The sequence below is a fragment of the Buceros rhinoceros genome, unplaced genomic scaffold (assembly GCF_000710305.1).
Source record: "Buceros rhinoceros silvestris isolate BGI_N320 unplaced genomic scaffold, ASM71030v1 scaffold34810, whole genome shotgun sequence".
In the NCBI taxonomy this organism is placed as follows: domain Eukaryota; kingdom Metazoa; phylum Chordata; class Aves; order Bucerotiformes; family Bucerotidae; genus Buceros; species Buceros rhinoceros.
Window position 1 is genome coordinate 24,813 of NW_010388442.1, and position 15,484 is coordinate 40,296.

The 15,484-nt window shown below is 37.2% G+C and overlaps 1 protein-coding gene across 1 annotated transcript in view; it reads right to left on the minus strand.

Annotated features, from left to right (window-relative positions):
* TXNRD2 (thioredoxin reductase 2) overlaps positions 1-15,484 on the minus strand; it is a gene marked incomplete at its 5' end in the record, with an annotated part of 29,925 nt that overhangs the window by 229 nt on the left and 14,212 nt on the right. The window contains 5 exons of the mRNA XM_010145950.1: positions 2,201-2,298; positions 4,109-4,180; positions 5,466-5,558; positions 5,793-5,888; positions 11,143-11,279. Coding sequence (XP_010144252.1) covers positions 2,201-2,298; positions 4,109-4,180; positions 5,466-5,558; positions 5,793-5,888; positions 11,143-11,279 — 496 coding nt within the window. The remainder of the gene's footprint in view (positions 1-2,200; positions 2,299-4,108; positions 4,181-5,465; positions 5,559-5,792; positions 5,889-11,142; positions 11,280-15,484) is intronic.

The window sequence follows — 15,484 nt, forward strand, 5'->3', positions numbered from 1 at the left end:
AAAAGGACCCACGAAATGAAACACCTAAGGCAGCTACAATGTCCTAAAACATCAAAGTAATCTGCTCTTGTCCATTTCAGCAGGTAGAGGAGCTGTGTTTATTCTTCAAACAATGCTGTCTATTATTTCTCAGGCACTTACACAACAACATTTAAACACCCAACTTCACAACACAGTTAGGTGGGGAAGAATTGTTGTAAGAGCTGAGACAGAGAGAATTAAGTAATTTGCTCCAAGTCACAATTGAGTCTATGGCAGAAATGTATGACAGAACTGCAACCTTCAGCTTTTCTTGTATATACACGTGTATTTCACTAACTCTGATTCCAGATGGAAAAAGACACACATATACACAGAGGAAGAAAACTGCAGATAGGGCTGATGGAAAGAATCTGCTGAAGAAAGTAATTCCATAATATTCCTCCATGATCTTATAGAAAGTATGGTGCTTACACTGAAATTATCGATGTTAAAAGCATGAGGAAAAAGTCTTTCATGTGAAAAAACAAAATAACCTGTTGAAATACCCTTGAGCTAAAATCCCACTTGCTTAATTCCTTTACTTGTCCAATGACAGACTTGATAACTTCCCTTTGAGTTGCTATTCCTGGCAAGACTTGCTGTAAGAATAGCTGAAATGGCCCTAAATTTAAGAATTGTTTCAAGCTCTCTATGGAATAACAGTCTCTCTCTCTACACAAAATACAGGCAAGTGTCCTCACCTACATCCAAAAAAGCAATGACAAGCAAAAAATCATTGCTGTGCACAGATATTACTGGGTGCTAAGTGGGAAAATGGAAAATCATCCTTTGGAGAGGATGAAGACCTAATATTTGACAAAGGAGAACAGCAGCTCTTACAGTGGGTGTTCCACTGGATTTGTGAAATACAAAACAAGAACAAAAATACAAATAAACAAAAAAATACAAGAACAAAAACCAATACAAGAATCTGACCTGCTGAAAACCTCTTACTGTGGCTGAAGTTTTAATTTCCCTCAGGCAAGGCAGAAAAGCACTTCAGTTTCATGTGCTTCCTTTTCACTGGTTATTTTGGATAAAACTTCAGAACAATGACATTCTAAAAAATGCAGTTCTAGAGTCTATACTACTAGCAATTAATGGACTACAAACACATGTTGAAAATGTTTACTGAGGGTCCACTGCAATCGCTGATTTCCAAGATATTCCTCATGTGATATTTGCGGTCCTGCCTTCTTAATTCTTTCTGCTTTTCATTTATGCTAGTCACTCTCAACTGTACGACTAAAACTGCAATAAAATGGTGATGAAACTTAGGAAAATGAACTTGTGATTTCTTGTGTCCCAGCCTACTTTCTTCAAAGCAGAGTTAAAAACTATAATTCAGTAATGTGAATGAACATTTCTTAAGATATGAATTAGCAATAAGAAAGGAAATTAAAAAACTAGTAAGAAATAATTGAAGCACACAAGAGGCATAGCAAGAATTCTCTGTGTAACCAGAGAGGACTCAGAATCATTCCTTACTCCTTCAAAGGGAGGACTTCTACACTAATATTTGAGAAAATCAGAAACATGATCAGATCACAAAGGTTGACCTACTTAGGTAAGTTTGTTATTGCAATTATCAGATAGCTCCAGACAAAAGTACCTCCCCTCTCCCATCATCCTACAAGAGGTTTCTTTCTTTATCGTATTACGATTAGCTTATACCCTAGAAACATAAAAATTCATGCAAGTCCTTGCTGACCTTTTGAGGAGCAATGGCTGTGCACATTTAAAGATGAGATTAGGAAAGGAGATAATTGGCATGTGTAAAGAAAGGGTTTTATGAAAAGCACATATCTCGCTTTAAAGAAGCGACTTAAACTATACAGTGATTCCTATCCTGTGCACAGGTTGCAAAAGAAGCTGCACTCTGAGAAAACTAACATTGGTAAGTTAATGCACTATTTTGTTTTTTGTTTTAACTATATCAAGCCAACAATGTATTTTCCTCAGTTGTTTCTTAACTATACCCAGTATTTCAGTAACTCAATCCAGTAAATCTTAATGAAGAACTGCAGTATTTTTAGTGAAAATATGTGCAATACTACATGAAAGTAACAAAAAGCCTGGATTCTTTATAGTGTTGCCAAAACTAGGCAGCTATCTTTTATAATCTTACAATAACTTAAAAAGCAGGCTTTAGAAGCTAGAGACATTCTTTTGTACTTACTTGATTCCAAGAGCAAATCCTTGAATAACTTCGCCTGCATTTGGTCCAATGAAATGAAGGCCAAGTATTCGTTGCTCTCTCTCTCGTAAGCACACCATCTGAAAACAATACATTACACAGAGATCTTTTCTTAGAACATTTAAAGATAAGGCATGAAGTTGAATTAAATGAAACTGAAGTGCCCCAAGATCCTAGTTCAGCTGTTTATTCCCAGTGTGCCAAGAACTTACACACTTGCTTAAGCCTTACTGACTTCAATCGGTCTTACGCTTGTCCTTAAACACTTTCCTGAATCAAAGCTTTAGAAGTACACTTACTAGTGTACTTCTTTCAGACTTCAGGGAGCCTCTGACAATGGTAATTTGCAGCAAATGGAATACTTTGTTGTTTGCCATTGCATGAAATCCTCAAAATACCTCCTGTAGTCTCGTAACCAGACTGGCGTTACTTTGACACTGCATGGCCACCTCAGCAATTCTCCAAGTCTGCGCAGTTACTCTCAGCAGCTATCAGCTGTATTTCCAAAGATGACCACTACCAATTATAGGGTATTTTGTGCCTTCGTGATTCAGTCAGTAAACACGTACAGCGGCATTATGGTGAGATACATTTACCACACCAGCCACATAACCTAAAAAGGAGTCAAGCCTTGGAGACAAAGATGAAGGTGAGTTAATAAATATCTGTGAGGGCTTGAGTCACTGCACACTTAACTTTTATTAGAGAACTTAATGAAAACTTTTTAGTCCCTTTAAGGGCACCATCTTTGTAATTACAAAAAGAAAGTCAGTCTCTCCCTGTGTGCTCCCATCAAGCATTACATCATCACTAATCTAATTGGTTCTGCTATTCAGTAAATGCTTGGATTCTTTGATGAGGAATCCCAGGATAGCAGCAATCCTGATGTAGTGCTTGCTTTAAATATTGATGAGTTTTAAAGAAAAAAAACCTCTTGCAATAGAGTTTTGGGAGTTTAGTAAGGATTATATTCAATATCATCCAGCAACTATTATGCTATAATAGTTTGAAGCACCCTCAAATATTTACTTTCATTCACATAAATTAAAAGGTAAAGGTAAGAAGTAGCATCATCACCTTAGTCACACTGATCATTGGGCCAGTTAAGGTAAGCTACTTAGGCACTTACATAAATTGGATGTGACAAAATATAGTTAGAAAAACTGGCTGCAACTATTGACAATGGATATTTCTTACATAACACAACAGTAACTTCATAATAATTTGTGATGGACCCACAGAAGTTATTACATGTATTCAAAAAAGATTGTTCCCTGATATTGAGAAGAAAACAAAGAAAACTGATATATTCTAACACCGCACTTCACCTTAGCTAAAATCCTCTACTATGTGCAAATGCACCAAAAACCCGTTTCAACACTGAAGCAGTGGGATTGCTCTAGGAGAAGATATGTTTCAAGTCCAACATTTGGCCTAAACTAAGAGGTTTTTGTTTTCGTGAGTTAGACCTAAAAGTAACTCTACTTTTGTAAGCCTTATGCTTAATCTTTTTGAAGGTAGCATACTTTCCCCAAGCGATGGCAACTCAAATATTACATACAACTACTTAAGAACTTTGCTGGGGGAAACAGAGATTAATATTAGAGAGTTTGGAGTATTTCTTAGGACCTTAGGAGCAGTTCAAAGATGGTATCAATCAGCAGAATGTCAGCTCTGAAAAATGCTAATATCTGTAAAGCAATTTCAAGATGCAAAGGGATATGTAATGAATATTAAACATTTGAGGTTACTGTAGAGAAACAGGCTGCCACAAAGAAAATATCTCATCCATCCTGAGAAGGTTTTTTTGCCCAACAGTCCTCCTTAAAGCTGGCTGTACCGTCTCTCTTGTTTTAAGTTAAAGACAAATTAAAAGTTCACAACACTCACTTTCATATAGCATTGAGTTGCATCTCTTTCAGCCACTGTAAACTCTAAAGGTTTATAATACGCATGGTATACCTGGTAGGGAAACAGTATTTTGTGTTAGAGAGTACTATTATGTCAAAACCTGCTATTTAGTATTACAGTGACTACTATTACTATATAGTTATTATGTTGTAGGAAAAAAAAGGATTTATTTGCAACCTGTTCATTATTTTATAGAAAAATATGGAAAGCACAGTTAGAGTTTAGCACAAACCATTAGATTAAAAACAAAACTGAAACAAAATCACAAATAATCAACCAGTTCCCCAAATTAAAAGAGTATTGTTCCTTTAAGCTTCTCCCAAATGTTTAATAACCTTCTTTACTGAAAAAAATTAAATCCAAGAAGCTCTCCATATCTGTAATAATGTATATACCGTATATAATGAATACCATAAAACAACCTAAACTGTAATTTTTGCATTCTGAATAGTAAATGCTTATGTTGTCATTAATGATTTCGCCTGGGTCTCCAAGCTAAATCCATCAGCTGAACTTGCTCTCCAATATATAACATCAGCATCTTATGACAGACACACACATCGTCTGCCTTAATCAGATGACAACAGTTGTTTTACAGGAATTTGTATCATTCTAGATGGCACTAGCACCCAGAAACCCAGACAAGAGTTCTCAGACAAATTTTTGGAGTATAAACTATATTTCAGAATCATAAAAGACAAAACTGGACTGGACAAGAAGCAAATTATTGTGTTTTGTATTTCCAGAGCGTACCAAGACATATGCTGAGAGGCTTTTTGATGAGTGAATAAAGGTAACACAACATATCTTTTCAAGAGTGACTTGTTTGAATTTGGTTGCCTTGAAGAAATTTGCAATCATTATACATCACGGGCACCTTTATCTCTATCAATCATATCAGAAGACTGATATTCCATAACAGATTTCTTCCTCAATATGCAAGGCCTGGGCATATTATATCAAGACATTTTAGCCACACAGTCACCCATCAGCTTGCGTGAATGTTTCTGGGAACATCCCAAAAATGTAGACTAAAGAACCTGACTAGCACTTCTGAACATAACTATTATTTAATGACGCTGCACGATATAAATTATTGAAATGGCAGGTAGTTTAAAGCTGTCACACCCTATCAATAATTTTAAGTCCACTAGGTAACAGTTTTCATTGTGACCTACTGCAATACTTTAAAAGTCCTGAGCTCTTCTGAAGACACCAATTCCCTAACTGCAAACACAGTATTTTGGTGACCAAAATTCTGCCTGACACAACAGCAAAACTTCTTTTTGTTGTGCAACTCTTGACACCAACTATAAAATTAAGCATTTTTTCATACCTCAATATTATCTGATCCATAACACTGCACAGCTGCTTCTTCCGACAGCCCAACACAACCATATTCCAAGGGAGTGAAAACTGTGGTAGGTACCTGCTTGAGAAGAAACAGAAAGAATTACTGTTGAACTACACGAAGCAGCTGCTTGGCAGATATAGGGGAGAGCTTTGTATGATTGAAAAGTGTAGCTCTATCACACACATCTACTCTGGCCGCTGTCAAAGCTGGTTTCCCAATGACAAAGTGCAATTCCTTTAAAAATTCTCAAGAAAACATAAAAGCATAAGATTTGTTTTTTATTATTGAAAAAAAGAAACAACAACTCACATTGTCATAGTCCATCAATATTGAAGACTGGCCAAAAAGACGCCAAGCCAGCAGTTTTCCTGCAGTTATTGCTGTGGGTGTTAATTCAGGACGGCCCTAAGAAGAGAGTACAAAGCTTTGTTTTAACTAAGAAAGAAGCAGCATCCACGGATTTCTCCTGGGACAATGGTCAGAGGAAGGCCGAATCTTTGGAATTCCAGTCTAGTAGCCAGGGTTCCATATAGAAAAGGCAGTAATAATTTCTGTCCAAACATGCTTTTAAGTCTGAGTTTAATATCTCTCTTAACAGGGGAGAACAAATGCCATGAATATGTCAAAAATTTGTATCTTATCACACTGCTAATCGGTCACTTCCCCCTTTCTTTCCATAGTAAGTTATTAAGAAATTTTTCAGATGGTCTTTTTAAAGTAGCAAAAGCCTAGTATAGAGCAACAGTGTTTCTACAATATCAGACCTTCTAAAAAAGTTGTCTGTCACATTTTTACAGAACACAGGCACAAAACTTAGCTGCTTGTAGGCACTGTTACTGACTTCCTACGTTGGTTCTGTATCAGAGAAGTGGAACACTATTTGCTAGCACTGCAGCCTATAGCTTGAATTGGTCCTAGTCTCAGGCTCTGGTACTAGAGAGAGGCTTGAACTGGATTGCTATGGCAAATGATAACTTCCTGCAAGTGAGAAACGAAATCGTAGCAGGATATGACCAGGACGTGCTCCGGTTCATGTTAAGAGTCCTGGCTACTTTTTATATCTGAACAGGACTATGCAACGTGCCAGAACTCCAATTTTGAGTGCTGGCACAATACAACTGGAGCACCAGAACTTCCAGTGCTAGTTTTAAGTAAGCTGGAAGTTTTTGCAAATTGAAGTAAGGCATTTTTAAAGGAATTTTTGAAGCTTGAGGGAGAACAGTCCATGTAAGTTAGTAAGATCTAACTTCATATTTCTGGTAAAAAAAATTTTTTTAAGAGTTCATCCAAGAAATAAATCATCAAGATGCTTGTCCAAGATGAGGAAAGAGGTCACAAATCTATAAGGAATGATGTGAAGATATAAGAAAGCTGTAACCAAAACCCACCTTTGTGGGACGACGTGGAATGCTTTATAAAATGTGTCAAGTTTTGATTCATACAGGTGCTATCTAGATACAAGGCTTGTCACACTCTTGCAATGTCCCGCTTGGAGGCAGTCATCCAGTAAGCTCTCAAAAACAGTCTTTGGCAGAAAACAAAATGATTCCCCACCACACACATTCAATATTTTAAAACTTTTTTTTTTTTTCACTATCCTGAAGTTTTTTAGCATTTACTGGAATCCATTCCTCTTTCCCAGCTTATCTTTTCTGTATGTTGCTAGATAGATTCTAGACACGGTATTAGCTACCATTTACTTCAGAACACACACCATATCAATTATCTGTACATTCATATGCATTTATGCTTCTATCAGTACTAATAACCACTTAAGTTAAAACTTCCACTGCAAAAAACCAAACTGAGACAACATTACGTCTAACCCGTCCAGGAAACTACATTGTTAATGAAGAGTAACCTAGTTTTCCTCACAGCTCATGACAAATCACAAAACTGCAAGTCTATTCCTTTTTATCGCCTAAGATCCATCAAGTCATGGTTTTTCAAATTCAGCATTTTGACTTTCAAGTCTGTAAATGTCATTTACCAGATGAAATTTGCCATTTGTTTTTTCTTATATGCATTTGCCTGAAACATGGCTGCCAATCATTTCTGTAGCAGGAAGTACAGATGTTGTTTTGGCATTCCAGAAATGAATAGAAGATTGGAAAGAGAGATAAAATTGTGAAAGCAGCGCCACGCATTCCATAAACCTAACTAATTACTAAAACATCCATGCAGATAAAGCCCAATTTCTCATAAACAATGACTTAAAGACCTTCCTTGGTAAATATTTGAAATGAACATTCACTTTGCAGTCATGTGTAGAACTACTCTGCTGATTATTATGGATATGAATTGTTCATAAGAATCCTCCAATGTATTATACATTTAAACGAGATGGCTCCTAAGAGAGTTTAAAAAGCTTTGAAGTCATGCGTATTTGTTCTAACAGAACTCTTTCTCATCTTTTTTCTATTCAAAGCAACATACTGTACATTCCACCTCCTCTACACATCTTTCTTGTAACACCCTGTGAAATATGACAGATACATAGCAGCATGACCACACGATAAACCTCCTTCTGAGAGCACTTTATAGTGTGTGCCATGTTTTTCGACAAGAATACTACTAGAGGAAGAATTTTAACACAGATTTTATATCAGCACTGAAAAAAAATTCAAACTAAAATGCCAGCTTGATCGTCCTCATCCTTGTCCAGCAGATGAAAATGCTTAAATGCAATTTCAGCTGCAGTTTAAACTTGCCATCATTCAAAGCTTGAAAAACTTTTGAGGCTAGAAAAACTGACTGACCTCTGGGAGGGTATTTTTTCCCCTTTTCTCCAAATGAACAGCTTAGATAACACTAGGATTCCATTTGCCATACAAGTGTGCAACAAGACACCCATGCACACATAGTTTCCCATTTGCACCAGCTGAGTGTGACTCCCAAACGAAAACAGTCATTCTGAACAAATCAGGAAATTTGCCTTTCCCCCCCTCTCACTCCACTTCCAGCCAAGGCACTGAATTAAAACAGAAAAAACGGTGTGGTGTGGTAAAGGAGTGAGGAGGAGGATTTGAGAACAACTTGTACAGGTATGAGCAAGAGCACTTTATGGTAGCCAAGAGACTCTGACAGGGAGAGAACAGAGCAAAGAGAAATCCTGAGCAGGAATACTGGAGAATAAAAATCTTATTCTTATAAGCAATATCGGGGATCATTGATGCTCATTCACAGGAAACAAGATTCCCCTTCCTGTGCTCTTTTGATAGGTCTCACCCAGAAAGTATCACACACCAAGATCTACAGCTTTGTGGTTCTTAGCAGGATGCACTTGATTCTTACGTGTGTATTCTGTGCACCAACTCGGGATTTTCTTTCACTGCTGGTTGCCATGCCAATGAAATCTATTATCTATTTAATTCTATTTATTATCTTTATTAATTCTATTTATTATCTAGATTAATTCAAATAAAATAAACTTTTATTGCTTAGCAAGTTGGATTACATGGCTCACTTTGTACTGGAGTCAGGTAAGATAACGGCAATAATTCCTTCTATTTTTAAACTCCATAAATCTATGACTGCTATACTTTAATTTCCTATATTAAGCCCATATGCAGATAAAAGCCTAAGAGAATATTTCTACAGAGCACTCATTTAACTCTTAGGTTTTTCCCCAGTTGTACAATGGACACAGTATAAAACTGTGTAGCTGTTTTTAACACTTACATTTAGAAATGCCTCTTGAATAATCAAGGTTCAAAGCTCTGCATTAATAAGGACAAAAGCAGGAAAAGGAAATCCAAGTTTTAACAACAAAATGCAAATAGCAAATAAACAAAGACCTGATTTTTCAGATCCAGGGTAGGAAAGAGGAGAGCATCCTGACTCAAATTTTATATTTCTTACTTAACTAAATCCTCAAAGGGCAGAAGACAAAAAGCACCCAAAAGGAAATTACTTGCCCAAAATAACACTGTAGATTGGCAGCAAAATGAGCAACAGAATCTAAGGCCTTGCCGGCACTGCTGCTAACAACTGCTTCTTGGATGAAATTAAAAAGAAACATTTGGAAAGCAGGAGGCCCAACCAAGGCATGTATCAGAGACAAGAAGGTGCAGGAGGTCATTGTGAGCAGAAAGAGGACTTCAGGAAGTATCCCAGAGAAAGGAGTGACAAGTAAAGGGGGAACCTGTGTATGAAGTGAGAAGAAAGGAGAGGAACATAATCCCCAAGCTTGGATTGACTGTACAAGACAGAGAAACTGTGGAGTGGAGAATAAGTAAAAAAAGGAGAAATAGCTGAGCAGGGAAGTTTTATCACAGTTTAAAGGGAAATGGCAAGTTGTTCACGTGAAGATGGAGACAGACAGGAAGAAACATATGTCTACATAGAGGCGAACAGGTCAGGAATGGTCAGCAGATTTAAGTGACTCTGCCAGTTCCAGAGTCCAGTCAGAAATCTGCAGGGCTGTTCTAAAGATATTAGGTACCCTGTTACATCTCTTCAAAAACTCAGAGCACCTACAGGGTTTATAAATTTGAGAGATCTTTAAGAGATTTTAAACACGGCAGAAGGAGATATCTTTTAAATGTCTCCCAAATTATACTAAATACGGTGTTTGGATATTGCTACAGTATTTAGATTTACCAGACTTTTAAAACAGATGCCTTCACTATATCAAAACCAATCTTCATAGGAAGGCATGTGCTTGATTACATTAAGTTCAACTACAGGTGAAAGAATTCTGCATCTTGCAACATCCAGCCTCTGTATTCTACATACTGCCCAATTTGTTCAGGAACAGCAGGCAGCTAGTGAAAATATCTTCCTGTAACTGTACAGTTCAGAATCCAGACAAATGTTATTTTTCATGAAGACAACATTTTTGAAGATGCTCAAGTTAAAACAGATACTCTGAGTTCTTCTATAAACTGAAAATTGCGGGGTAGAAAGTATTGGAGTGCATTCTGATCAGGACAAGACATTCTTGTCATAGGTAACTGTAGATTATCAATAGCACTAGATTAAGGCCACAGAATTCTGTTTTTGCATTATAATAAGTAAATTATTCTCCTTAAGTTACAATGTCCCCTCCTTTAAGAACGAAACCACATCTCATATTTACTTTGCATAATGATTCACAAATCGTGAACTAAATTCAAATGCATTTAGTATTTGCAGTGATTAACTTTTTCTAATTCTAGATGAAGATGATTTTGTCAGAAGCATTTTGTGTCAGAGGGCAGAAACACTGTCTTAAAACTAGTCTCAGTTAAACCCCAAAATACTAAAAATGGAATTCAGAACTTGTCACGGTCATTCCCAGTAAGTGTATTCAACTCTAGAAAGTAAGAATTTCTTTCACTCAGCATTCACAAGGGGTATGAAGTAATACGTCTAAAGTTATAAAAATGTTATTAGAAAGATAACTGAAGTGATAAAGATATTATTATTATTAGCCTCTGACCAATGATGTATTCCCTGATAAACATCAGTAATAATCTCTAATGCTGTGATACTTCACAAGGTCCACGTGGAAAAAAGCAGTGACCCAGGCAGCTGGCACAACACTACAGCTCTGCCAAGTGAAAAGAGCAAAACACTATGATATATGCTAAAGCATGATGACATCTGGGGACTAGTTATTAGTCAGGAACAAAGTTGGCTTCCTGTTATTGTAAAACAGTTTATGTAGGCTCAGTACCTCTGTTATGTCTCCAATTGCATAAATGTGAGGAACAGAAGTGGCTTCACTGGCATCAACAATGATCTTTCCAGTTTCGGAATTAGTTTTCACTCCAACTGTCTCCAAATTGAGAGTTTCAGTGTTAGGTGCTCGGCCTGAAGGAAAAAGAAATTAAAGTAAAAACTACCAGAAAACTTCAGCAATCTTAATCTAAAGAGCTGGCATCCTCCACTGTAGATTACCAAGAATCTTGAGCTATTTGATTGTCCAAGTAGAAACATGACAAAACTTATAGGGAAGCAGCTGTAAGAGTAGAAAGCATGGATGCGAATTTTTTCGTGGAAGGAGATATATTGCTATTGCCTTTGCTCAGACTGTTTCCAGGAAAATTAGCCTTTTTAAGCGTGCAGGACAACATCCACTGCAAAAAATGCAAAAAACCCACATGGTCTAATACTTATTGGACGTTCTAAATTCAGTTTCCTAATGTAGCATGAATATACATATAATAGCAACTTCTACACTGAAAATTTCCAATAAACATTAATTGTATGGCACTTGATGTCAACAGAGAGCCTGTTGTGCATACTCGTGGATAAGAATTATTAATAAATTAAAAATTATTAATATTTTCAATGTGAAACATTCCTGAAGTCCTCTCTTCTTATTATCTGGTACACTCACCTTAAAGCTTTTTTAGTTCCCTCACTTGGATGAAAAAGATCACCAACTTTGCTCTCAAGTCCTTAATGCTGAGTTATTTAGCTCAACCTCTGTATTTGCGACCCACTGAGCTCTATTACTGCAGAGTTTAGAAAACACTATTTTAAATGAAGTAAAAAAAAAAAAACGAGGCAAAATCTACCAAGCCTAGATTTTATTACAGCTTCCTCTTCCTATGATTTTAAATTATATAATATTTCAAAAAACATTTTGGTAGTGTTTTCTGCATAGAGTTACCACTTAGACCACTGAAGTTTTGGTAACATTACACCGAGCTTTGTTAAGAGTATCTAACAAAGTAATTCTTGACCCAGAAACTGGAATCGTAAATCCTGTCCAATTTTTCAAATGTATTTGAAGGTTAATAAGCATAGTGAAATTATTAGGTACTCCCATAATTTGTAAAGACACACAGGATCACACAGAAAAGATTACCTGACTGTATCCAAATGAAGAAAATGTTCTAACATTGCATCCATTTCTAGAAGCTATAAATGAGTATGGATATATCTACATATATAGTTCTCCTTTGTGCAGGTTGTTATCTTTGTGTTTGATGTTAATACAGAGGTATAGCAGAGCAAAACAAAAAGGGAAATGTGTTTTCGTTATAAAAACAAGCTCTTTGATGTTAATGTAGGAAATTATTAAACAAAAGGAAAACCTGGCTTGTCAATACAGACCTAATTATATGTAAACATATGATTCACTGCTTTATACATCTGCCATATAGCCAGGCCCCCCAAACAATGTCACATCTGAATGCCTCTGTGAAGACTTCTGTGTATTAATTTCATCTGGTGAAACCAACACTTCCTCTGGGAGTACTGACTGAAGCTGTCGGCACTCGGCTATCTGTCTGTCTTCCCTTCTGTTGTCCCCATGGGATGTTGATCTGCTGTTCCTTCTCTGCCCCCTGCTCCCCAGTCCTGATGCTATCAGGCAACAAAAATAATAAACCTCCAGGACCTTATCTTGGCTCGGATGTGAAACAACTTCCTACCGTTGTATTTCTTTGTGTATTGAGAGTAAAGCCTGGATATTCTGCAAAGGGACAACTAATGGGGTTTTCTAGTTTCCCCTTTTTCCTGCCAGGCAGAGCCAAGAGAAAGCTTAGCACGCAATGGCAGGCACTGAAAGAGGAAAAAAAGAAAAAACTGTCAATAGAGTCATTTAAAGACCTGTGACAACAACAGCTGAGTTTATCAAATCTGCAGGATAACACTTAACCTTTCAATTCCAGTCTATTTTAACACGTGTACAGCTTGGTATTAATAGCTGAAAGTTACAAAAAATGTGTTGCTACTTATAGTGAAATTTCTCTCTCAACTTTATTGCCTAAAATATTATTTCTCTAAGCAAAACGAAAACTTTAAAAAAACTGAAATGAAGCTTTATTGGCCTTTAGCCCTATGCTGGCTCACATCCATAAGCCAGAACTACACTTGCTGATCTTGCTTCACCTCAAATTCAGTAGCTTGGGTTCACGATTATCCAATGTGTCTTGGTACTTTTTTAATGTAAAATTCAAGAAATTCTGATATTTCCCAGCATCCCCTTACTTATATTATAGAATCAGTTCTCGCCATTTCTTGGTAGTATTGGATCAGAAGGGCATTTGTTCCATACTCATAACTCCTAAGTTTTTTACTTTACAGCTTCCAGGAAGCATGAGTTTACAGCTTATTTCTAAGCAAGATCCAGAGAGCAATACAAAACTATACCAAATCCTACCAGCATGCAACACAGAGATGGCCCCCGTCCAACCCCACCTGCCTCCTGCACTTATAATACATCATAATTTCATCTGTAATAGACCCCTACAATAACCATATGGTTGTGAAAAATACACAGATGCCTACTTTCAGGGCCTGGCCCCAGCCACTTTTAAATCTGAAAGGAAAAAAACCCAGCTTTTTGATCTGTTTTTGTGTAATCTAACAACACAGCTTCCTAATGGGACTGTCTGCCAGCTTGGCTACAGAGTGACGTGAGACCGGTTAAAGCACTGCTCTCAGATACGTGCTAAGCAGGTTATATTGTGAAGTGGCATTTCTGTCCCATCTTCTGCTGAGGGGCTCTGGTAATCACAGCTGCACACAGAATAAGGTGAGGGCAGTATCAGCTGCTGTGACCTTCGGGTCCAAGTCCTTCAACAGCAGAGACTGAAGCAGCTAAACTGAGGAGAAACCACAGGAATAGACACAGCCAATTGAACAGCAGCAGTAAATGAGTGATAGCATATTCTTGCATACTCAAGATTTCACAGGGGTATAAGGTGCAGCTAACAGCAGAATTTTTATAATGGCTCTTCTGCAATTTCTTAATCACAGAAGCTGGAAAGTCTGTTTGCCTCCCAGCATTTGAAAAATCCAAACTAGAGCCAACCAAGCATTTTATCATCAGGCATGATACTGTGGATGGCCACTGAGAGGATACTGCAGGGTGACAGGACGGTTATTCTGGCATAAAACTTAAGACCAATAGTCCTCTTCACTTCTTCCCTATACACTGGCATTTTGACACATCACTTCATAACTCTTAGCACATTGATAGTAGTGTGCGTCAATTTTACAAGGATGTTTTTGCATATTTCATTCTTTACTGGTAAACTTTCAGTGTGCCTGCCACAATTTCAAAAAAATCTGGCCCTTAATCAGGGCTAGGGCAGTAACTGCTTCTTTGGCAAGTCTGCTAAGCTGCAGGATCTCTTGTAGCATTGACTAGTAATACTTACTAACAGAGGAGCCACCTCAGCAGAAAGCTGGTGGCAGCCACGGTGCAATTAAATAAACACCCAGCCATCACCATCCACTTGCATCTGGAGACACCCAAACAACAAAAAAAGGAACTCCAAGTAACATGAAACCAAATGAAAACCTTAGAGCATGGGACAGACTTCTAACAATTCTATTTGTTTCATTCTCAAAGTCCTGTACAAGGTAAAGTGGGCTGTGAATATTCTGTGAGAAGAGAGCTACAGTTCACTTTTACATTAATTCTCCCACACCAAGCTTGCTTTACCCAAAGGTATTGTACACCCTGAAAGGATGGCTCTGCAGTCTCAAAACCCAGCACTCAACCACCCAACATTTATGGGTGAATAGAACCTGTATTCTGTAGGAAGTGTCACAGTAATTACACCAGTTTCATGAAATTAGTATGTAGCATTTTCCACCTTTTTTATTTATTAATACCACCGTTCAGGTAAAGGCTGGCCACCACCCACCAACTCAAACAGCACTTAGTGCTGAAAGAGTGCTAAATCCAAAATGTTTTTTCACACACAGGTAAGAGGCATAGCCTAGCATCTAACTTTTCCTCAACAGGAAGAAGTGATTTTTGTAGTTAGAAGCTGGTAAGTAGCATAAAATTTATCAGAGTTACACTCAAAGTTTATGAGTGGGTTAAACACAAGAAGAATAAAGTACCAACCAGACCTCTCAATGCAAACAAATAACTAACACATTAAAAACATCCCTGTTGAATAAGGTCTGATTGAATGCCATTTAAAACTAGATATTGGGAAAAAACCTAAAAGCACTGGCTGATGTAATGGGAATGACAATTTTCATTAGGACTGCAGAAACCACATCTTAACCGTGAAAGTAATAAATTGAAATCAATGAGAAAGAGA